The sequence below is a fragment of the Pteropus medius genome, unplaced genomic scaffold (genome assembly GCF_902729225.1).
Source record: "Pteropus medius unplaced genomic scaffold, Ma_sr-lr_union100, whole genome shotgun sequence".
NCBI lineage: Eukaryota > Metazoa > Chordata > Mammalia > Chiroptera > Pteropodidae > Pteropus > Pteropus medius.
This window is the reverse complement of record NW_024342466.1, coordinates 110,690-133,886: the sequence shown is the minus strand read 5'-3', so window position 1 is coordinate 133,886 and position 23,197 is coordinate 110,690. Positions and strand designations below refer to the sequence as shown.

Below are 23,197 nucleotides of genomic sequence, written 5' to 3'. Positions count from 1 at the left end.
GTTCATTCAGGGTCGCCTGCCGCAACGTGAAACGACCCTGCCAATCACCTCTACGAGGCAGAAAGCTCCATAGGACAGAGACATTTGTCAGTTGGGTCACTGCTGTATCCCCAGCGTCCACGACAGTGCCTGGCACATAGTAGGTGCTCAGTAAATATTTGTCGAAGGAAAGAATGCACGAATGAGGTGATTGGCTTGAACCGAGATGTGACATCCGGTGTCCCAGAGCCTCTGCACCTTCCACCGAGGCCGAGCTCTGCCCGCAGAGCGACCCGGAAGAAGTGCTGTCTCTAGACCACATGGCCCTTCTCGCCGCCCGGAGGAACCAAGCAACGTTTGGACTTTCGCGGCCTCAGGTCTCAAGGTGACAGAGGCGGAGGGGCTACCAACAGCACCCCCTGCTCGGCCACACGAGCTGCCATCATGGCTCCTACTGGCTTGGTCGGGGCGCAGCTCGGGGGTTGAATCATGAAGCCCCCCCTTATCAGTTCATTGCTTAAAAAGCACGCATGCACTTGCCAGAAACACGTGGAGGCTCAGCTCCCGTGCTAGTCCCTGAGGATCGAACACAAACATGACAGGGACGTCTGAGGCAGGTCGTTTCCACGCCTCCCCACCCCGGGTAACGACCGGGCACGTGCGAGGGGCTGGACCGGCGCAAACGAACGGGCCGCCGAGTCGGCGCTGGACGGGCAGGACGAGGCCGCCGTGTCCGGCACCCCACCCTCTCTCTCTTCTCCACAACCCCCCCACCCCCGCGGGAAAGACGCCCATTTAAGGGTGGGGACCCAGGAGACAGTGGAAATTCAGTCACTACCGTGCTGCATGTTGGCAGATCCTGCTGGTTTCCCCCTCCCCATCCCCTTCCTTCACGACTTCCTTCCTTCCTTCCTTCCTTCCTTCCTTCCTTCCTTCCTTCCTTCCTTCATGCTCCTCCTCCCTCCCTCCCTCCTCCCTCCCTCCTCCCTCCCTCCCTCCCTCCCTCTCTGTCTCTCTCATTTGTGTTCACACTTACCTCCCCACTGGGCTAGTCATTCACTGCTACTCGATTCTATTCAGTGACTTCATTTACGATGTCAGGCTGGTTACCTGAGGTGAAGACACCGGAACCACGAGGTGTGTCGCCCGAGGCCGCTCAAACCCCACGCCTCTCCTGGCGCCCTACGCTGCTCCCGTCACACCGCTGAGCCCCTGGAGCTCAGGCTCGTGCGTGAGACTCGAACCGCCAGGGTCCCCAGAGTCCTGCGTGACATCCCGGTGCCCCATTGCCTCTGCCCGGAGCGGGAGGCCTGCCCTCCAAGTCCACCGACTTCCACAGACCAGTCGAGATCCTTTGGCACAAGGCCCACTACTTGGAGCCAAGCGGCGGCTGAAAGGGTCTCCCCGGTGCACAGAGGACAAGCCGGTGAGATTCAGGGCCGTCCCCATCCCCCTCCGCGTGACGGGGCCGTCCACCCTCAGTCTCTCCCCCTCCGCGTGACGGGGCCGTCCAGCCTCAGTCTCTCCCCCTCCTCTGCAAAAGCAGCCCCGGGCAGGAACTGTCTTTCTCTCTGATGTGCCTGTGCAAAGGGGAGCAACCCTGCGAGTGGAGCAAAGAGCGGGAGCCAGGGCCCCAGGACCTGCCCACGCGGGCTGAGGAGGAGCGCACGTGACCTCGTGCAGAGCCACTCGGGAGGTCCCCAGGGAAAGGGTTCTCAGCGGACTTTCTCACGTCGGCCCCTTCCCACTTTAAATGCCGATGCTTCTTCCACCTTTCTCTGCTTCCCTCACACTGGGGATTTGCACCGCTTGCCGCTGATACGTGGTAAGTCAAATAGAGAACCAGCAAGGAGAAGACGGCGGCTGAGAGAAAGAGGCTCCCTGGAGGGCGTGGTGTCCCGTGCCCCAAATCCATGCATGGAAACCCTAACCCCCACACGCCTGGGAACGTGACCCGGTTTGCAGACAGGGGCCTCGCGGATGGAATGAGTTAAGATGAGATCATACTGGAATAGATTAACTCTAATTAATACCGCTGGTATCCTCGTGACGGGGGCAGTCTGGACACAGACATGCTCACAGGGAGAATGCCATGTGGGCACGAGGACAGGGTTTGAGTGACGCGTCTACAAGGCAAGAAACAGCAAAGATGGCCAGCGAATCTCCAGAAGCCAGGGAAGAGGCCTGGGACAGATTCTCCTGCTGCCTTGCAGACGATCTGACCTCAGACTTCAGGCCTCCAGAAACGAGACGATGAACGTCTGTTGTTGAAGCCACCCAGCTGGCCCTTGGCATTTCAGGTGCCTTGTCACAGTGGCCCTAGCAGACTCGTAAGAAAGCATGCACTAGACTGAGCTGCCACCGCATGAGCCAATGCACGGGGCTCTAACGAGGCTGATCTGAAGTCACGGAAATCCCTCCGGGTCAGCAGGACCCTGTCCGGGGGGGGGAGTTGCTGGCAGACAGAAAGCCCACAGATCCCGCCATGCTCAACACTGACCTGTGTCCTTCACCTTCCCCCTCTACCCGCTCGCCTGCCCCGTCTGCACCTCCGCCTCCCCACCGCTCCGACTCCCCATAGTGCTTGGCACAGCACCTCATAAACTGCAGGGGAGGCCTGGGCCAGATTCTGGGACGCCACCTGGGCCATATGTGTTGAATGGATACGATGTTGGGTCTGGTCTCAGAAGGGACAACGGAAGTGACAGCAACAGCAGTTCTCGAATACATTGTAAATTGCTAAGTCCGAAACGATTTTCTGGGATGACTTTTCCTAATGGTTTAGAAAACAGCACTGTCCTTCACCATCGATATTTATTTATTTGACAATGACTAACTGAGAGCCTGCTACGTGCCAGGCCTGGGCTAAAGTTTTGGATTCGGTGGTGGAGAAAGGATGCCCAAGACTTCAGATCCCAAGAAACCGCCAAAAACCACGATGAATAATTCACGCAAACGGGCCGAAATCCGCAGGGACTTACACGACTTTCCGGCACCGTCACTCTGACACACTGGGCGTTAAGAGGCTCTTAGCTGGAAAGCCCGCCCAGCACCCGCCGGAACACAAACGGCTCCTGAGGACGGAGCCGGTCACCGTCCAAGGTCAACCGGCTCTTCCAACACATGGTGCTGAGTCATTCGCGTCCACTGATCAACGCTAATGACCGAGCAAAGAGTGCGCTCGGCGCCGGGACCTCACCGGAGCGGAGCGCTGGATGCGGGGGAGGCAGCCTCGCCAGCTACCACCGACAGAGGACGTCTACTCAGGGAAAACCGTGACCTTGGAACTTCAGAAGCAACGTCTGCTCCTGTCCCACCTGTCTCACTTCATCGCAGAGCAGGACGAAGACCAGCGCGTAGAGGACCAGCTCGGGCGGGCGCGGCACGGCGTGGAAATCCATGAGCAGCACGTAGGCGAAGAGCAGGAGGAAGGCGATGTAGAAGATCACGTTCCAGGAGAAGACCACGAAGGGGGAGGTGAAGAAGGCCACGTAACGCCACAGGAGCTTCCTGTGCTTGTCGACCGGCTTCTTCCTGGACCCGGAGGCGAGAGCGTCGTCACCGACCCGGCCAGCGCCGCTTGGGGGCCTACAGTCCTCGCTCGGGACGGACATGGCTACAGACCCACGGCTCGGGTGGGGTCAAAACCCTGTTCTAAGACTGACCCAGCCCCAATCTGGCCCTGGGCCTTTCAGGGTTCGTGAATCTGCAATGCTGCCTGAGACACTGAAGCCCAGACCCCAGCTCTACCTGTCTGAAATCAAACCCAGGAAAAGCCAGAGCATCCGGGACCTCGCTGCAGGCACTGGCGGGAAAGCCAGGCGCCCCAGGCCTTAGGATCCTTTCCACAAGAGTGTGCGCGTGCACACGCAGTCACACGCGTGGTTTCATACCTAAATGACACGAAGCCACAGCCGACCAAGGGAATGATAAACAGGCACAGGATGATCTTCCAGTTCTTGGTGTCTCGGGAAATCTCCCCGTACCACTGCTTGGATAGAAAATTCTGCAGGGAAGCAGAGACAAAGGACACGGGTCCCCGTTACCGCGAGGAAGCACGGGACAGCAGGCGGCCCCTCTGCCCAGCCCCCGTGCCCTGCCCCCCGCCCCCGTAAGGAGCCCCGAATCAAGGTTCTTCTTCTTCTTTGTATTAGTTGCCTGGGTTCTGAGGAGCTGTGACAAACAATTTAAATTCCGTTTGATTTTCAAGTCCTTTCCCAACCTGGGTCCTATACGGTGAGATTCATTTCTGAGATAGGGAAGACATGACCCCACCTCTATCTGTTTGAAATCAAAGCCAGAGTTGAAAACGGAGCGGCCATTGTCACCTTCATGTTGACTTGAGCTGATATGCATGAAAAAGCTTTTCCCAGACAGCACCAACCCCCGACAGGTGGGACAGGGACCTCCCATGAAGGTGGCGGTTAGAAAGCTCAGGGTGCGTCTGAGAGCTACACTGCACGTCAGCACGAAAGGGGTGAGCATAGACTGGTCCCCATCGAAGGAATGCGGGGCTCTCAAAAGAACGTGTCCATCCAAGGGGGACAGGTGTGTCTCCGGGCAGGGCAAGTGGAAACCCAGGGCCGGGGGCGGGGGTAGGACAGGCGGCCCCACCCACCTCCCTCTGGGAAAGGACGGCTTCTCCTGCCAGCCCAGTTTTGCGCAGTGCAACACCCTCCTCTGCTCACCTGTGTCTGCTTCCCTCCCTTCCCCGGCCGCTGCCCACACTCGCCCATGCTTCCGGGGCCCACGTCCAGATCAGGCTGATGCATTTAAACTCTCCATTTGAGGCCTGCTTCTGGGGGTCCTCGAACAAAGACAGGGAACGTCCAGCCTTCCTCAGTGCCATGTGCCCGCGGGGTGATGAGCACAGCGGGCCTTTACCGAGTGGCACTGCCAGGCCCCCGGTCACGGAAAGTTGTCCTCTAGCTCTGGTTCCGGGACCACTGGTGACATCTGACCCCACCCAGCAGCCTGCCTACAGGAAGCTAGCTCCCTGGTCCCCTGGGCCTGCAGGGAGATTTTCCGTGAACATCGATGGAACTGGCATCTAGTTGAAACCCTCGGGACAGGAGAATGAGTCAGCATCCCCCGGGCCCAAAGCTCTGGGACACTAGCAAGATGCGGCAGACGGTGACCACCTTGGCAGCCAGCCAGCCTCCCGGGCAACCCCCACTGTGGTGCCGGCCTCGCTCCAGCCCGCCCTGGTCCAGAGGCCAAAACGCAGCAACAGCAAGACTCGTCCCTGTGTGAGCCTCGTCACAAACGACTGCCCCGTTTAACCTAACTTAGCTGCAATTGCAAACGACTTTTTCACGAACACTGTGCTCATTACTGGCTGCACAGTACGATGCATAAGTAAATACGATGCATAAGATGGATAATTAACATGGAATCAAATCCCAGTTCTGCTACATCCTAGCAGTGTAACCTGGAGAATGTTCTAGAACCTCCCTGAGCTCCTGAATCATCGGTAAAATGGGATGACGTTCACCGTGAGGCATTCTGTGTAAGTGAAATGTGGCCACAGGTGTGGCAGACAAGTGTCAGCCCGTCCAGCTCTTCCCTGCCCCCCACGTCACACCCAGCCCCCTCCGGACCACGGGTGTAAATTCTCCCCTCTGCCACCTGAGACGCCAGGTGCAAACTGCTATTAATTTAATTCGGTGCAAGAAACCTCCCACGGGCTGTGCCCACGTCATGCTAGTTTCTCTGCTGCCGACGTGAAGGGCTGGCGCCTCCCACACGTCATCTCATCGGATCCTCACAGTGTCCCTTGCCTGTCACCCCTGTTGTGCCCATTTCACAGACGGGAACCAAGGCCCCTCACTCCACACCTGACGGGACACAGTGGACTGGGACTCAGACCGGATTATGGTGCCGGACTGTCTGCTTTGTGGAAATGCAAGAATGTTCTCTCTCCCGTGCCGTCTCCTGAAGCACAGATCTCTGCTGGTGCGTGAACCCTGCCCCCTCCTGGAACATCGCCACCTTCCCCTGCTGCGGCCTTACACTGGAGGAGAAGGTCTGCTGACGACATTATGTTTCTCAGTGTCACTGACAGCATCTGATGGAAGAGACCCGTTTCTGGACGTGGCGTTTGCTGGCTGTGCAGTTTACCTGGACCCCAGGCTGGGCGATGAAATGCTGGTCTGTCGCCTCCACCGCCAGCTCCAAACAGTTGCTCCCGCCCCAGGCTTCGCAGGAATAGACCAGCAGTTGCTCGGCCAGGTCCTCGTCGCTGCTGTAACACTCCGTGAACAGCTCTACGGTCACAGTAGCGCCAGAGAGAGGGGAGCTGGAGGCGGGGCCGGCCAACACCCGAGCTGTCCTCCCCCGCCCCAAGCCGGTGCGAGCACCCTGGTTTGCGGAGGCCTGGAGAACACCAGCACGGCATGCTTCTTCACGGGACACGGGGCTTCCCCTTTGTGCACCACCCCCGGCACGGCTCCTCGAGGCAGCATGTACCCACAGGTGCCCGCCGAACTGAGCTGCACTGAGCACGGGGCCCCCCTCTTTGGTGGGGCTCAGCCGCTGGGGTGAGTATCAAGACCCCCTGCCTCCCTCTCCAGAGCATCTAGTGTACATCCTGTGCTTTCCTGGTGAAGACTCTTTGCAGATAAGGCAGAGAACAAAACAAAACAAAACAAAACAATAAAACGAAAAGGTGTGAGAACACTGACCTACGGCCTCAAGGGCGGGCTTACGTTTCGAGACCTGATGACAAAGACATGGGAGTGGAGGTCCTCGGAAAATGTTTTTAACTATTCAGGAGCCATTGCCTTATAGAGGCCAGTCAGAAATTAGTATATATCATATATTAAAAAGAAATCATTGGACACCTTTGTTCCAACTCAGAGAAGCTAAACCCAGGAGTATTTTTTTCATCAGCCACGATCATAGAAAAACATCAGTGCATTTCGCAGCGTGCCACATGGCAAACTTAAAACTGCCAGGTGAAACAGGAAACCACGGGCAGGTGTGAAACGCTCTGCTGTTGGGGGGCTGTTAGCCCTGATTTCCCACGTTCCCTGCATAGTCCGGACCCTCTGGCCAAAGGGTGCTGAGCAGCTTTGCTCAGAGACCCTTGAACAGCAGAAGACAGACATTCCAGAACCTAGTGCGGCCTCTCCCCTCTCCCACTGAAGGTAATGAGTGATCGCGCCCTGGAGCGGGGCATGTGGGCAGGTCACCTGCAGCCCTGATAGAAGCTTCGAGTTCTCGAACTTTGGGGAGCTTCAGAGAAGGCAACAGCAGCCCTTATTCATATCACTACAGGGAAATCAAGGCACAGGGACCGACCTAAGATGCTTCTCTGGCTGCTGCCTTTGCCATTAGTGATAAACCAGAGGTCTGGGGTCTTTTGTCAGCATACTAAGTGAAAGCGGCAAGCCAACTCGATGACTTGCAAGTCAGGTAAAACCTCAGAGCTGTCACAGCACCTTAATGGCACCCAAAACAAAACACCCCAAAGCTGCCTATGGTGCTGAGTTATTCAGACCTGGGCCTGGGGAACGAGACAGGAACGAGAGCCCAAGGTTTCCACTTCCATTCTTGGGGAAGTCAGTAAATGCCAGGATGCAACGCCTGTGGCTTCTGCCACGGCGTGTGTACCCTTGACCACGGGTCTGCAGCCCTCGAATCAGGCCAGAGGCAGGAGCGTGGACATGCCGCTGACTCGGCTGCCTGGCACGTGAAGGCCACAGGCACAACAGGCCGCCTGGCATGCCTGCACCCACGCGGCAGCCCGTCCTGGGAGCTTACCCACTGCGCAGGTCTCGTACTCATTGGCCAGCTCCTCGGACTCGCCGGCGGCGTTGATGTCCCTCTTCACCTTGGCCAGAGTCTTCAGGAGCTTGCTGGCTCCCAGGGCGGCCAGCGTGCAGCCCCTGGTCTTTTGGAGGGAGGAGGACATTAGGGTTAATCCATAATCCCTCCAAGCGGTCGAGTCAACACCAAGGTCAGACAAGGACGAACTCACAGCAAAGGCGGGAAACGGCAAAGTCTGAACTGTTTGTAATGATTCAAGGGAAAAACTGAGATGCGCGCAAAATAGTCTTCGACTAAAACAGACTCACTGTCTTGAAAATGAAATTGGCAGATAAAAGGACAATATCAGAGGACCTGCCACGGGAAACCGACAGTAAGAGGACGGGGTGTCCACTATCAATCACACTGCTGCAGTTCCAAGCGGGGGAGACTTGCCAGCGTGGTTAGTGAGTCTGGGTGTGAGCTCAATACTCAGTATCCGATTGTACGTGCTAGACATGGAGAACGTAGCTTCTTTTCAACTGTCCGTAAATCATTTACAAAACCTTGTTATGTGCTGAATCACAAAGAAAAATCTCCAGAAGTTTCCCAAAGACACACCTGTCTAGGACCTACTTCCTGTCCAATAAAGCTAGAAATTAACTTTTTATATGGAACTTAGCAACCTCGTCCACCTAGAAACGACCCCACACCTACAAGCACCTGAAAAGCAGGTGCCCATTGGGTTGCCCACTAAGCACAGCTACCTTCCAGGGACCTCCCCTCCCAGGCACCTCCGTCGACATGGAAACGGCCACTGCCATACTCATCTGACAGCGGACGTCTCATTCGATCGAGGATGTTTGAGGTCGGGAGCGAGAGTCTGGCATGGGCGTGCGCGTTTACCTGCTCCCAAATGACTTTGGAGAGTTCCCTCTTGTTCTGCAGGATGGCCCAGATGAACAGCGCTTGCAGGGGATGCCGCGTGATGGGAGACACGTCCTGGGGGGAGGGGCGGGTCAGAGCACACGGTCAGCGCGAGCGAAGGGAGCATCCCGGGAGCTGCACCACTCGAGAATGACAGCGGGGTCGGGATGCCCTACTCAGCGCCCCGTGTTTGCAGGGCTCCTAACTTGGCAAATGGATCCATCATAACCGCGCAGGGATGGGATTTTCAGCTCCGCGTTTCACCAGGTTACCGGTATGGTTTGACACAAAACCTTTTATCTGTCATAAAAGACGACGTACGACTAGATGGAAAGGTATAAAGGGTGAAAAACTATGCTGACGGCATGTTAAAAACTGAATGGCTTCTGACGGCTGGAGAGAAAGCGACTCCCTCTCATCATACAAACCGATTTCTCGTCTAGAAAAATCTTGCAAACTAAATTCTAACTTTCCTACAGTTTAAATTCGGGATCGCAACACAAAACTGCACGTATTTCTTCGAGCGTCATTCTAAGTCGCAGTCCCTGTCACGTTAATTGGAATCCCAGCTCCTCTTCAGCATCCCGTATCTTCCAATGGAATTTTTCAGATAGAAAACAACTAAATGCACATATGCCTTTTAAAACCCTTACAGGTTTAACGCGACCCGAACTGCGCCAGGCACAGCTATGGATCCTGCAGAGGTTTTAAGATAAGTGGCATCAAACAGACGCCTTCTAAACACTTCCGATTCTTTCAAGCACCGAGTCTCATTTAGACTTTTGCAATATATACTCACATTAAAATCCTAAAACAGCAAAAGGTAATGACCTAGTTTCCCCAGAAGCAATCCTGAGACAAGAATTTGAGGCGAGTAGTTTATCTGAGGGGTAAGCCCAGGAAAACTGAGAGTGAGCCAACGAGATCTGAGAGAAAGAACCAATAAAGGTGTATCGTCGACGAGGTGTCCTGATGGCCAACTAGGGGTGAGTCCCGCTAGGCAGCCCCGCGAGCCAGTGTCGAGTGCTACCTCGGGACCGCCTCCTCCATGCGGGGCGGGAGCCGGCGTTTTTACACGCCGACTCCTGGCGGCCATCCGGGTCTGCCCAGAGCGAGCCTTCCGCAATGAGCTGCAGGTGCTGGCATCTGGACACTGGGCCTCCTGTGCCTAAAACAGGAAGGCCCGGGAGGAAACGGCAGTGCACCCACACCCTCTCCAAGGGAAGCCTGGATTATCCCTCCGGAAAAATCCAATGCCCCTTCTATCTACAAGAGAAAAGGTGGCCGTTCTCCAGTCCTTTACACGGGCAGCTGAGAACTAGTTTAGGCAGATCGTGTCCACAAGGCTAAGCCACGAGCAGGCAGCCATTCATCTGTCCCTGCTCTGCATTAAGATGCCTTTGGCAAGGGTGTGCCACGCCAAGCTTCGCAATCAAGAAAAACCACAACGAGTCGTTTGGACGATAGCACAGAGCATCAGGCGAGACATCAGAAAACTCACCAGGTACACTTATCACCTTAACTAAAAGCAGTAGAAAAAAATTAACGATGCCAATGTCTTAGCTACTTTACGAGGTCGAGAGTGGGGAAGGGGGGAGTAGAGAAATTCTCTGAAGACTCAAGAGATCAGAGAATCCAAGCAACGCTCGCGGTACATACGTGAAGCTCTATGTCTGCCTCGTCCCTGCTGTTTCTGTCTTCCTTCCGGAAGCCTCTGCGGAAATTCGCCACCAGCTTCCAGACGAAGGTGAGCAGGGCGTCGTTGTAGGAGTTCTTGGCGATCTGCAGGTTCCGATAGACGAGGGTGCTGAAGTGGTTGGAGTAGAGCTCGGTGAGCACGTCGTTGGTGAGGAACTTCCGCAGGTTCAAGCCGTTCTCCAGGAAGAGGCGGACGAACTTGGGTCTGTCCTTGATGAGGGCCGTAAACATGACTTCCTGAAGGTCAGCGGACTGAGGAGGAAGAACAGAGAGAACACTCAGCCCAGCGAAGGAGACGCGAGGCTTTCTCTCTCAGAATCTCCAACTTCCCTCGCATTCCTGTTTGGGGATGAAACGCATCTTGTCAACTGTAACACAACACTGGATTATAATTCAAACGTCTACACAGGGAGAGTGGCACGGGAGGATCTTTGAAATCAGCCAGCTGAGGTCCCAGATAAGACGTGGCCTCTCGCTCCTGTAAAGCGGGTATAATTATAGCCACGGAGGGACGATGCCGGTCAAGGATTTGTCCCCGTGCCTGGCAGAGAGGAAGCGCTCCGTCGGCGATTGGGGCAAAGTGGAGCTCACGCCACTTTGTTCCTGATAAAACATATCCCAGAGGAGCTTATTGAGAATCTTAATATAGAAAATCAGTGTGTACTTCAGACACAGACCGCTGGTCTACAGGCTCTCGAGATCTGATCTCAGACATGTTTTGCTTGTCTTCCATAGTATTTCTTACAATTCGATTCAGTTGCCAACATAAAAAATTAGAAGGTTCATAAAAATCCCTATTTCCAACATTAAAATCCAGAAGCTCTGACAACATGGAGAACCATCGGCTGGAGCCAGGTAGCGGCTACCCCCGAAGCCCAGGCCCTCCAGCCCCCAGGGCTCCCACCAGTCATCACCGCCAGCCAGCCCACTTTACTCATGTTACTCGCCTGACTCCTGGTTCAGGTGACTGTCCCCTGCCAAGGGCAGCCTTAGCAGTTTCTGTTTCTGTCTAATGTTGGACTCCTGGGGATCACACTTTGCCTGGAGAAGAAAATGCCAAGGGTCCCTTGAGTCCCCACGCTGGGGCTCCAGGTGGGATAGGAAAGAGAAGAGGTGGCCGCAGCTGCACAATCTCTGTCCTCGAGGCGTGTCCCCTGTGCCCAGAGTTTCCTTCTATGTCTGCTTGCCTTCCCATTGGTCACACACTGGCTAGCACGGGGCAGTGGTCCTCAGACTTCAGAGTCGCCTGGAGGGCTTACTAAAACCCAGGTTCTGGAGGCAACCTCAGAATCTCTCCGTTAAAGAGCCTGAGCTAGAGTCATATCATTTGTCTGGCTAATAAGTTCTGAGGTCAGGCCCACGCTCTGCAGGCCCGGGGAGCATGCCTTGAGGACCCCTGGCATACGAGAAGGAGAAAGGCTTCACAGGCGGACACACCTCTGCTTCCAAACCTTGGTTCTACCATTACCCAGACGCGTGACCTAGAACAAGATCGTGTCTCTGGGCCTCCGTTTGTTCTTCTGTGAAACAGGTACTTAAGGGGATGAAATGAGATAATGTAGGTCAAGATGCTTTGAGAAATTCAAGTTCAGAGCAGGCCCTCAAAAAACCATCGGTGACTCCCCATCCTGTGGTACCTGTGCATCCCGCTTATTAACCAGCCAAATAAGATGTTCCTCACCATGGGCTGGCATGACGGGTGAGTGAACTAACATTATGAGACTTCATGCAGTGTAAAAGGTTACACCAATACTACTGTTTTCCAATGATTCTTATGCATCTTACAGAGTTCATAATACAAGCCAATGTTCTAAGCACTATAGACACATCGTGTGATTTAATTATCATTAACAACCCACCCAGAGAGGTAGGTGCTGCCACCCTCATCTCCAATCTCAGGGGAATGTGGTGTGCTGGTAAACACTTAACAACTAGCTCTCTGGAAGAACATGACCGTCCCTGATTAGTAGTCTCTGCCGATTCCTGAGGTGTAAATGTTTCCTCCGCAGCTAGTCTCCAGCTACCAGTGTGACATCGTGGGATGCAGAATTGAGAATAGACACGAAGTAGCACATCACCTGTAGTATTTCCAATATGCAGATCCAACAGACAGAAACGACCTCCAGAGCACGGGGAATGGTAAATGTAGTAAAATAATTAAAAAGTGATGTTTCGAATACTTATTATCTTTGTTTTTAATAAACATGTATTTAATTCTAAGTTTATATAGTTGAATTTTTCGTGACTGTATTTCAACAACTGACTCACAAAATCTCTAAAACTTTAGCAGTCAGTTCTTGCAAGCTGGCATGAGCTGGCCCCAACACACCACTGGACGAGGAAACTGAGGCGTAGAGAGGTTGAGAGGTTGAGTCACTTGCAGAGGTTAAGCCATGCCATTGGTCTGGCCCCAGAGCCTGTGCTTCATCATTATGCCCTTCGCCCTTAACTATCTTAGGCCGAGTTTATCAAATGAAATGTATCTTCATTGAGGGCCCGAGTTCATGTTTATTTGTACCATCTGACCTTCTTTAAATGGGCCATTTCACACACAGAGATCCATTTATAAATCAGTTAATTAGATCTACTTATAATCCCACTTTCCTTCAAGTAACTAAACCCTCGCAATGTGCAATAGGGTTCATTAAACTGCAGAGACCAAACACAAGACAATGAATAACTTCAACATCCATAAGCCATTCCTTTATTTGTATTCTATTACTGAAACTGAGCACATGTTAATAGAAATCGAGTCTTCCTCTTTGATTACGCAAAAGTAGGCCTACGAGTGTCTTCTGAACCTTGGCTACAGAGGATGACAGTTATGAAACATACGCCCTTTCGAATCTACACATACATGTATAAAATTAAATCAATTCTAGCTGCCCACTAATGACTCGAATTAATTCAGAAGAGCTGAAAACAAAGAGGCGCACAGATCCAAGTGTGAGGGTTTGTAATTGCTACTACGAAACACAGGCCCCGAGGCTGATTTAACTTCAGCTGTGCACGAGAGGACACTACGAGGAAATGTAGGTCTACAACTGATCAAAGTAAAAGTGAGAAGGTCAGTCTACTGAAAAAGAAACGTTTTTATTGGACATAAAACGTCCATATTTAAGGTGCTCATTGAGCTGGGCGTCCTGACTCTCCAGCTCTCAGACTTCAGTGCACGTATCTTCAATCGCATTATGCTGGTTTCCCCTTAGGCATCTTGCTGCTCTCTCTCCAGAACTGAGCTAGGCAGACAGGGCCAGGTGCGAAATGAGTGCTGCTGCCTGGATTGTCAGCTGGGCTCCTCTGATACTCTTTCAGTCACCTGCACTTATTTTCCCCATCCTTCTGCCGTCCGCCCCCAGTCTGCACCTCTGCATCCAGAAGGAGCAGCAGCTCTCACACTGCAGCCGAGTGAGGGCCGTAAACTCTGGACGGTGTGAGCGGACTCAGATTTTCCCCCGTCCGTGCATTTATTTTTATTATCTCTTCACGACAAACCTACCAAGTTAACGTTATCATCCTATACTACAGAACGAGAAAGTGAGGCTGGGCACCATCAAAATAGAATGGTCCTTGATGAGATTTAACACTGAATCTTGTCAGAAATGGACCAGATCCGACACCGGACTAACCCAGGAGAGCTTCTTATTTACCTCCCATCGGCGGTCATTGGTGAAAATCTCATCATTGGCTAAGTCCAGCTGGTTCCACTCCAGCAGAAGCTTCAGCTGCCCATTCCAGTTATCCTTGTCCTGTTCATTGGTGCTAAAGGCTGTAAGAGGATGGAAAAGAAAACTCAGCAAAGACCCAGAAATAAGAGTCAGAGCCATTCTATATGGCCAATTATCAGAGTGGCGTATCACAGGAGATCCTAAGCGTATTCTTCTAGAACCAAACACTCCCGATTGTCATTTCGCTTCGTTTTCACTCGTTCTCATGGAGACTCTGTACTTCCCAAAGTATAGAGTGAGGATCAGTTCAGGCAACAGTAGTATCTTTCCATTTCACATCCTTACAGTGTAACTATGGTATACTGATATTTTTCCATAGATTCCGATTCCATAAATGTTATATTTCAAGGACCGTATCTATCTTATACTATATCTAAATCTGTGAAATAATGAGCCATATTTGTCTTTCCCAGAGCTAATATATTCTGTATCTATGTTGCTGTATAGATATAAATCCCATTTTAATAAAAATTCGTACCACCAAATTTCTGGCAAGCGCAATAAGAACGATTCTAATAAAAAGCTAACATTTAAATCGCACTTCATATGTGCCTTGCCCTACTCTGCATCTTACAACCATAATCGGGCGACAACTCCAGACGTCCTTGGCAAGGAACTATTGACGTCGGGTGTCAGCCACCTTGATGAAATTCTAGGACAACAAAGATCACAGATAAGAATTTTTAACCCGAGCTTCATTGCTAAGCTTCAGGCGATCTATAAATCCGGAAGCTGAATCCAGAGTCACTGATGTACGTGAGGCGTGTGTACATGTGCACACACGCACGTGGGACCCCAGGACAAAGGCCCGCAGCTTTAGCACACGCTCAAAGGAATCTGAGATGCAGAAAACGATTTTAAACCACTGTTAGAGACAAGTCTTTGAAAAATGCTGTGATTGGATTTCACCAGTATTTTAATAACATCAAATTTTTGTTCTATTAAAAACATACAACCAAGGAGGTTTAATCCATCGGGTCAATCAACAGTCATTATTCTAGCTTCCAATCAATGATAATCAAAATTAAGTGCAAGATTATGGTTCAATAAAGCTGTTTTAAAAATATAAATGCAAGTCACAGAAAGCAACACAAAGCCAAAACTTCCAGATGGGCTATTTTTACTCACCTTTGTACAAAGCATAGGAAATAGCGTTGCTCACAATTTCGTCCCCAGCTTCTTCCATTTTTATAACTGTTAACAGATGAGAACTTTCGAGAATTTCTTTGAGCTGGCAACATTTAAAGAACAGAGTTGTCAGCCAACTGATTTTAGACCCGAGGAGCACAAACTTCGCTCTTTTGGTGAGAAATCTTTTATTCCATTTTTTTAAAAAAGACCATCTGCAGGGGAGTTCCAGATCTCCTTCCCTCTCCTACGGCACCTGTATCCACAGCATCTAATTTCTAAATTAGGATAATGAGTCGTGGACCACAATGAGAATAGAGGACTGGTTACAAAGGCACACATATCAAAAAGCTCCCATCCGAAAGCTGAGAGACTCATTGACCGGGGAGTGAGTGTGTGTGTCCATGCACGCGTGTGTGTGCACTTGCGTATGACCAAGCCTGGCACGTAGTAGGTGCTCAATTGTTGAATGAGTGGATAAATGAGGAAAGGGCAACAGAAAATCACAGAAATGGTCCCAGTGCAGTCATAAGGGCTTAAACCACAGGAAGGAAAAGCTCCCCGTCAGGCCTTTAATAAGCTGTCTATCTTCCGCTCATGATTTTTACCTTCACTGCCATCTTATGGCTCCTCAGGTAAGCCATGTTTGCATCGCACCTCAGGACCTTTGCACATGCTGTTCTCACCATCATTATCCCAGCCTTCAGCCCGCTAACTCCATCCAGCCTTCACATCGCAGCCCCCATGTCCCTTCCTTGTGACGCCTTCCCCTGAGATGCCTTCCATGCCAGGCCAGGCTCCCTTAGCTCATGCCCCTCTGTATCCATGCTACCTTTCTTCAGAACGCCCAGTGCAGCTTGAAATTACACAACGCATTGAATTGCGATCGCTCAACATGAACTTCCTTTCAATTTCTGTTTTCTCCGTGAGGACGAGGACCCTTTCTATCGTGTGTGCTATTCTTTCTGAAGTGCCTGCTCCAGAACCTGTCAGATAGTATGTGCTCCATAAATATCAATTAAATACATGTATATATTAAATAAATGAATGAATGATATTTAGGCTGACTGATAGATTCGGGGGCTATGAAGGGTCAAGTTCTTGAGAAGGTGAGGAGCAGGTGCAGGGGAAGAGCTCAGAGAGAACAGGTGGGAGAGGAGGGCATGGTCCCAGTGGAGAAGGTCTGGCTCCCTCTGGAGAAACGGAGACCGGGTTTTGGAGTTAGCTGTCCACAGGATCACTGAGGTCATCCACACTCAGCCTAAGAGGTCGCTCAATTAATATCTGACTGAAGGTATACATTCATTCATTAATAATCCTACTCTTGAGGTCAGTCTTTGGGAAAATCTGTACCAACTGCAAAACCCCACATGTGTAATGAAAATCTCAGACTCATTTTCGTTATTGATGTATGTCTTCTTACTGACATGATTATGATTACGATCATATTAGATATGAATATGAATTAGATATGAATCCCACAAAGGACAACGTAATCGCAGAAACTGAAATGGGTCTGGCCGTCAGCCTGTTTCATATAAGCCGCCTGTAATGGTTTTCCTGAGGCAGAAATCACAATCGCTCACAAAGGGTGTGGGGACCCATTAGGTCATGACCTTTAGGACAGGACCTGATCTGGAATCTATGGCCAAGCTGCATGAGGAGTAAGAGGAAAGTCACCGGAACAGACCCAGGGCCACCTTTGGTGGGCCACTTAAGGGTGATCCGTCCCCTCCTCTGCAGGTGTCCTTGAACCGGCCACTGAATCCCTTCCGCCCGTCACTGGAAACTGCCTCGAATACGGCACCCGACACACATCGTCTTACGCCGATATTTACACTTGGGGACTGCTCCACTGGTCCGTTTGGAATGACTTGAACTGTTTAGATCTGAATATGTGCAGAATCAAAAATCTAGAAGCACTTTAGGGCGGGAGGGCTCCTTTCCATCACCCACGTGTTTCCATGCAGAGAGAGCTCCATCCGAATTGGACCCTGGACATTCTCCACCACGTCACTTACTGCTCAGGATGAGGGAGCGACACATCCGAATGGCGACTCGGTCTCGCCAGCCAGCCCTCTCCTGCTTCTCCGCTGGGATCTGCTCCTTGCAGAGTGCTCATGCTCTGGTCTGCCGTGAGCCACACACCTCGCCTGGTCGGGGGGCAGCAGATGCCCAGGGCTGCCTCTGTCTGCCTGCGCTCATCTGTCTCATTCTGGGTCTCAGCATGAGGAGGCCACTGTGGCTGCGCCCCTAAGCCACACCCTTCGACTTTGCCTTCATCATCAATGAAGCTGACAAAATTGTGACCACCTGGTTCTTTGTGTCTGTCTCACAACTAAACTTGGTCAACAAATAAGAAAATCCCAGCATGAACTTTCAAATAAAACTACCAGCTTTACCTTTTTCCATAAAATCTTCAAAATGCAATATCACACATAGGAACATCCTATACGTGTTTGTTGGGCAGGGCATCCATCAACACCAACACTGACTCTCGGCTATGAGAAGGAGATGCATCTGCGTGTTTCAATTCTTTAGATAATGAGGCTCATTCCGGAAAGGACTTGTTTCCTGGTCATATCGATCCTGCTTCGTTTCGTCAGGACGATGGCCTGGCTGCTCACTCGTCCAGAGTTAACGTAGGCCAAGAGGGCCCCACTCGTGTTAATTTACTACCGAGAACCCGGCCGTCTAGAAGGCTCTGTTGATTTTTCTCCACATTTACAAGAAGCGAGAAGATTATCTCCACCATTCCAAGGTTTCCGTTTGCTAAATTTGACATTTTGAGGCTCTTCCCACAACGGTTGAAATGCCAACCTAGTTCAGGATTTTTTACATTATTATTTATACTAAATCCAACCTTCGACCCTCAAGATGAAATGGACTCTACGATTCAAATGACTTGTGTTATTCATGGTCTGCTCTTTCCTCTACGGAAAAAATTCCAGGTGACAGGACACGCTCCTAAAAAATGTCCACATATAGAAAGCCATCTTTGAATGAGCTGATGTGAATGCACCTACTGATATTACTGTGAGCGTTCTAACAAGCTGAGCCGTCAAGAAAATGAAAGTCATTTCAAGTCGACAGCGGTCATAAAACAGAGAAAAATGAGGGTGCACAGGGCTGTATTAGAAGTGTAATAGGTATTCTGATAAGGCCATATTTCTTACATGATCTAATGAGAAAGGTGAGAGATTCCGAATTGAATCATAGGCCAGTTATGCCAGAAAGGCAATTATTCTGTAGAAACAGCTTCTCCGATATAGATAGCCGTAGATTCAAATTAGAATCTGCATTTCTAAAACAGCATCGCCTGGGATTCCCTCCCTCCACAGCCACTGATGCATACACAATACAGTGCGCCCAAAACGTTTGTTGACGTCGCAGCATATAAGAAGGATTACCAGCTTTGCAAGCAGACAGACTGGAGTTTAAACCCCAACGGCTACTGCCTCGAGAGGTAGGGAGACTCGGAGAGTCATTTAATTTATGTGAGCTTCGATTTCCCGTAAGAAGGTGGTTTGGGGCGGAATACGGCTTCAAAGTCACTGAGAACAGTACAAAGCCCCAGCAGCCATGGGCGGGGCTGGGTGTTTCAGGCGTCCTCCCTCCCACCCCGCCCCCTCCCAGGGCGCTAAGCCCCCCGCAACTTACCCATCTGATCCAGCTCTCGGTCTCCTCCTCCGGCAGCCGTGCCACGGTGCGGGGTAAGAAGCGCACCAACTTCTCCTTGACGATGGAGGACGTCAGGGTGTCCTCCACCTCCACCAGGCTCGCGATCACATCGGCGACCTGCCCCGAGCCTTCCACCACCACGCAGGGGATTTTACTTTTGATGGAGGTGTTGATGGCCTGGGAGAAGGAGAGACAGGGCTGACCCAGCGGACGAGACGCTGGGGGTCACCAGAACCCCGCTTGAGACCGAGGTTCTCAAATACGCTGACACACCCTGCATTTGGGGTTTTATTTTTGATCAGAAGCTAACATATGTTTGCCATTGCTTTATGAATGAGACACGTAAGCCAGTGGAGTCACATCCCATGCTAATACCAAATGTAATAAGGACGTGCGTGACTAGCTGAAGTTTTCCGTAAGTGACGCTTGAAAATATCCCCAGGTACATGACTGAGCCTTCCGAACATCGCCACCACAGATCTGAGTGACAGCTCTTAAGATGGTATTCCACATGATCATTGCTAGCGTCTCTGAGGCACCTGAAAATACCTTCTAGGCAGCAGCCGCAGATTCATATCATGTTGACTCACATGTTTGCTCCTTAATTAATTTCCCTTGCTCCTTTATTAAAAGAGAATAAAAATATGCTTGCTTCCTAGATAAACACCTGCCACACTTTTATTTCCTATACAGAGACCACAGAGACCAGCACAGGGGAATCGGGTCTTAAGAATTTTAATCCCTTGACGAGACGAAGTGCTCTGCATACAAGTATGGAAGAAACTGTAAAGCCCCTTCCTGTAGGCTGAACAGTTTTCCTTAAGAAAGACGCTGCCCATAAAGTGTGTGGTCCCTTCATCAGAGCAGGCAGGAGGCTGATCCCCAGCAGACTGGGGTCCCATCTTCAGCTCACCGCCTGCACTAAAGGTGGGTGTCGGGGCTGGGCTGCGGCGGGCGTGGGGATGACACGGGGCTGAAAGGTGAGGGGCTAAAGAGCTGAGGTGATGCTCAGCTGGCAGCGTCTCCTCCTCTCTCCCGCTCTGCGGGTTATGAACTGGCTGCGCGGACATTTCTGGAAAGTGCTATGGAAATGCAGGCCTCTCGGCCTGCAGCGGCTGTCTGGGAAGCTGAATTGTAAATCTACATTTTGAGAAAGGTAACATACGGAGCCATCTTTCAATTACTTTCTCTCGATTTCTTTCTCTTTTACGTGGACGCTTCTGCAAGCGCTCACATGCTGAAAACTGCATATTGAAAAAAAATCTCTAATTTCCCCCTGGAAAGTCTTTGCCTGAAAGACTTTTATTTAACAATATTCTCAGTAGTAGAGCTCAAAGCAGGAGCTCAATAAATACCTGTGGATGACTGACGGACTGAATATATGAATGAATGAATAAATGAAGGAAGGAAAATAATCTTTGTTATATTAAAGAATAAACAAAGATAAGTGCTAGGTTACGATTCCAAATAACCTTGCCAGAAATTTCTTGTAATTCTAGGGGTGTACTCTGGTAAAGGGAGGAGAGAGGGTCGTGGTCTCAGATATCTATAATCTAAACCTATCTTAGAGTTAAAACGGGGTAGCAGTAGTCAGGGGATATGCAAGTCAATGTGGAAATTAATTAAAAGAGGGAGTTATGTTCTTGTAATGTCCTATTCCTAGAAAAATGAGATCATGAAAATGACCTCATGCCTTCAATCCCTGACTAAAATGCAGTCACCTGGATGCTTTTTAAGAAGTCAAACAGATGCCCAGCTGTAGGCAAGACGATCGCGGTACTCTAGGGTCTACAGGGACTGGGCGGGACACAGCCCAACCCTGTGGACTCACTCGAGGTGCTTCCCATGATCCCAGAGTCACTCAGGGCCTCGCGGTCCTTCAGGTGGGTGGAGTCCTTACCTGCCCGGGAGGCACATGGGTGGGCTTTAGGTGGTCTAGGAACACCGATTTGGGGGCACTCGGTGTATATGATCACAGGTCATCTCCAGGCAGATGGGGCGGCAGGCAGAATACGGTCCTTAAGTCTCACGACTAATGTCAACCCTTCTCTTTGGTAGGTCGATGGCCGAAGCCAACACTGAATATTCAGGCTATTTACGTCACTTCAAGTTCTCTTCCTAAATCTCCTCAGTTGATGAAACAATCTTAGCCGGTTAGGGAAACACCGTGTGGTGGGAAAAATGCTACCTACTTGCTGCAGTAAAATAAATTAACCGGTTTAGATTAGGTAAGCCCCAAACCCTGAACTTACACATGTGCTGGGTAAGCTTGTTAACCCATCTTCTAGAAAACCGAAGCAAGACTCACTTTCAAAGTCTCTTTTCCACCTCCTTGGGCAAAACACACAATGGGGATCTTGCCACCGTAGTTGGAATCTGCAAAACATGGGAAGCAAAACTTGCCTGGGGCTCACTGGACACCCTCATTCGACAGGATACTCTAGTTGACAAATTCTTAATGACCACCTACACTTGGGTGACAATTCCCCATTTGAAAATAATGATATCTATGTAAAAGATTTTAACCAAATAGACTTGACCTATTCTTTCTTTTTTTAAAAAAATAAAGACTCACCTATCTTAACGTAGAAGTGGACCAGAAGCTTCTGCCCTATGGACTTGAGGCACGGGGTGATCAGTATAGATGTCACGGGTTTGACTATGTGCTCATTGATCATGATGGATGTGTCTTTGTGCCCCAAACCACTAATAGCATGACACGGGTCATGTTGCAATTTGTTACTGATATTAGAAATGATAGTCTACAGCCACGCCACCCTGAACAAGCCCGATCTCATCTGATCTCGGAAGCTAAGCAGGGTCGGGCCTGGTTAGTACTTGGAAGGGAGACCACCTAGGAAGACCAAGTGCTGTAGGCGTTAATAAAAAAAATTTGTTTTAATTAAAAAAATAAGTTAAATAAATTACAATATAAAATTAAATAAATAAAATAAATAAATAATAAAAAATAAATTAAAATAAAAAATAAATAAATAAAATTTAAAAATGCTAACGTCTGTAAATGATTTACTTTTGCTAATATATATATATATATTAGGCCAGGTTCGATTTTATCTTTACAATAGTTACACTCTCACTCATTTGCATAATCCTATGCTTTCTTGAGTGGGTCAAAAATTTGCATACGTGTTCTCTCAAGTGAGATATAAATGTCTCATATAAATGTCTTCCTTGACGAATGTCCCACTGAGAAAGGGGTACAGGCGAGAACACTTCCAACACCCTGTTGTGGACTTTCACTGCATCATAAGGCAACCGGTTCCATAACATTAATATCTTAATACTAATATCTCAATGACAGGAAGAGTCTGTCACTTTTCATGGCAAATAAGGGCTTTCACTCAGTTTCTGTATTTGCCCCTTTATCGGTGGTCTATTATACAGAAGTAGCCAAGATTCAAAGAAATAAACCATTCTAGTAGAAAACCAGATGGTTGGTTTTTATTATTTCTGTGCCGGCTAATTGCATTGCTTTGTAAGCTCATATTTGCCACTGTGGATTTTACTTGTTTTTAAGTGTTGTTTAGCAGAGGCAGAGACAGCCGCCTTTCTATACGGACACAGCAGAGCGGGACAAGGCAGCGTTTGTCATTGCTGCAGCACGATGGCGGGTTCCTATCACGATGGCCCTGGCAGAAGCGCTCCTAGTTCGTTAAAGAAAAAAGAGAAAAATAAAATAACTCTTCTTTGGCAATAGGACACCTAGTCTGGTGGGTCCCCGAGTCTCACTCAGTAATCGGTCGCTATCGTTATTGGTGCTGCTGCTACTCTCTCGTTACTACGTCTGTCTAACGGTCCACTTTCCAGACCCTGACCTTGAATGGTGCGCTCCGAGATGTACTTCTCCAGCTGATTCCGGAGCTTCGCTTCGACTGCGGGGTGCCCATGGCAGCCGTTGTCCACCAGCAGCAGGTGGGTGTGATTGCTATCCAGGATGTACAGAGGGTCTCTCTTAAAGTCATCCATGATGTACTGAGCCGAGAAGCACCCCTGAGAAGCACACGGAAACCTGTCTTAGCGATGTTATTTGTGGGCCGAGATGCATGATGACATTTCTGTATGTTCATATGAAGGCCAGCCCTTTGGGTTCACCTACTCTGATGCATCCTCCCAGAGTCCTGAGTTCAAGAAGGAACTTAGAGATCTTATAGTACCGGCTTTCGTTTTACTACGAAGACATGAAGGTTCCGAATGGTTGGGTCACTCGTCTATTTTCACATAAATGGCCAGTGACAGTGTAAGGATCAGATTCCCAGTCCAGCTCTTGATCCATCACCCTGTGCTCT

General features: G+C 50.3%; 1 protein-coding gene and 1 pseudogene across 1 annotated transcript in view; one reads left to right on the top strand and one right to left on the bottom strand.

The window, feature by feature from the left end:
- TRPM8 (transient receptor potential cation channel subfamily M member 8) overlaps nucleotides 1–23,197 on the bottom strand; it is a 117,465-nt gene that overhangs the window by 31,963 nt on the left and 62,305 nt on the right. Inside the window, exons 9-19 of the mRNA XM_039859946.1 lie at nucleotides 22,727–22,901; nucleotides 21,199–21,266; nucleotides 18,870–19,067; nucleotides 15,210–15,312; nucleotides 14,004–14,122; nucleotides 10,315–10,605; nucleotides 8,635–8,730; nucleotides 7,744–7,873; nucleotides 6,100–6,245; nucleotides 3,873–3,985; nucleotides 3,297–3,513 (exon numbers count right to left, since the gene is read on the bottom strand). Of these exons, the coding sequence (XP_039715880.1) occupies nucleotides 3,297–3,513; nucleotides 3,873–3,985; nucleotides 6,100–6,245; nucleotides 7,744–7,873; nucleotides 8,635–8,730; nucleotides 10,315–10,605; nucleotides 14,004–14,122; nucleotides 15,210–15,312; nucleotides 18,870–19,067; nucleotides 21,199–21,266; nucleotides 22,727–22,901 (1,656 nt within the window). The remainder of the gene's footprint in view (nucleotides 1–3,296; nucleotides 3,514–3,872; nucleotides 3,986–6,099; nucleotides 6,246–7,743; nucleotides 7,874–8,634; nucleotides 8,731–10,314; nucleotides 10,606–14,003; nucleotides 14,123–15,209; nucleotides 15,313–18,869; nucleotides 19,068–21,198; nucleotides 21,267–22,726; nucleotides 22,902–23,197) is intronic.
- On the top strand, nucleotides 21,651–21,769 carry LOC120601742 (uncharacterized; annotated as a pseudogene).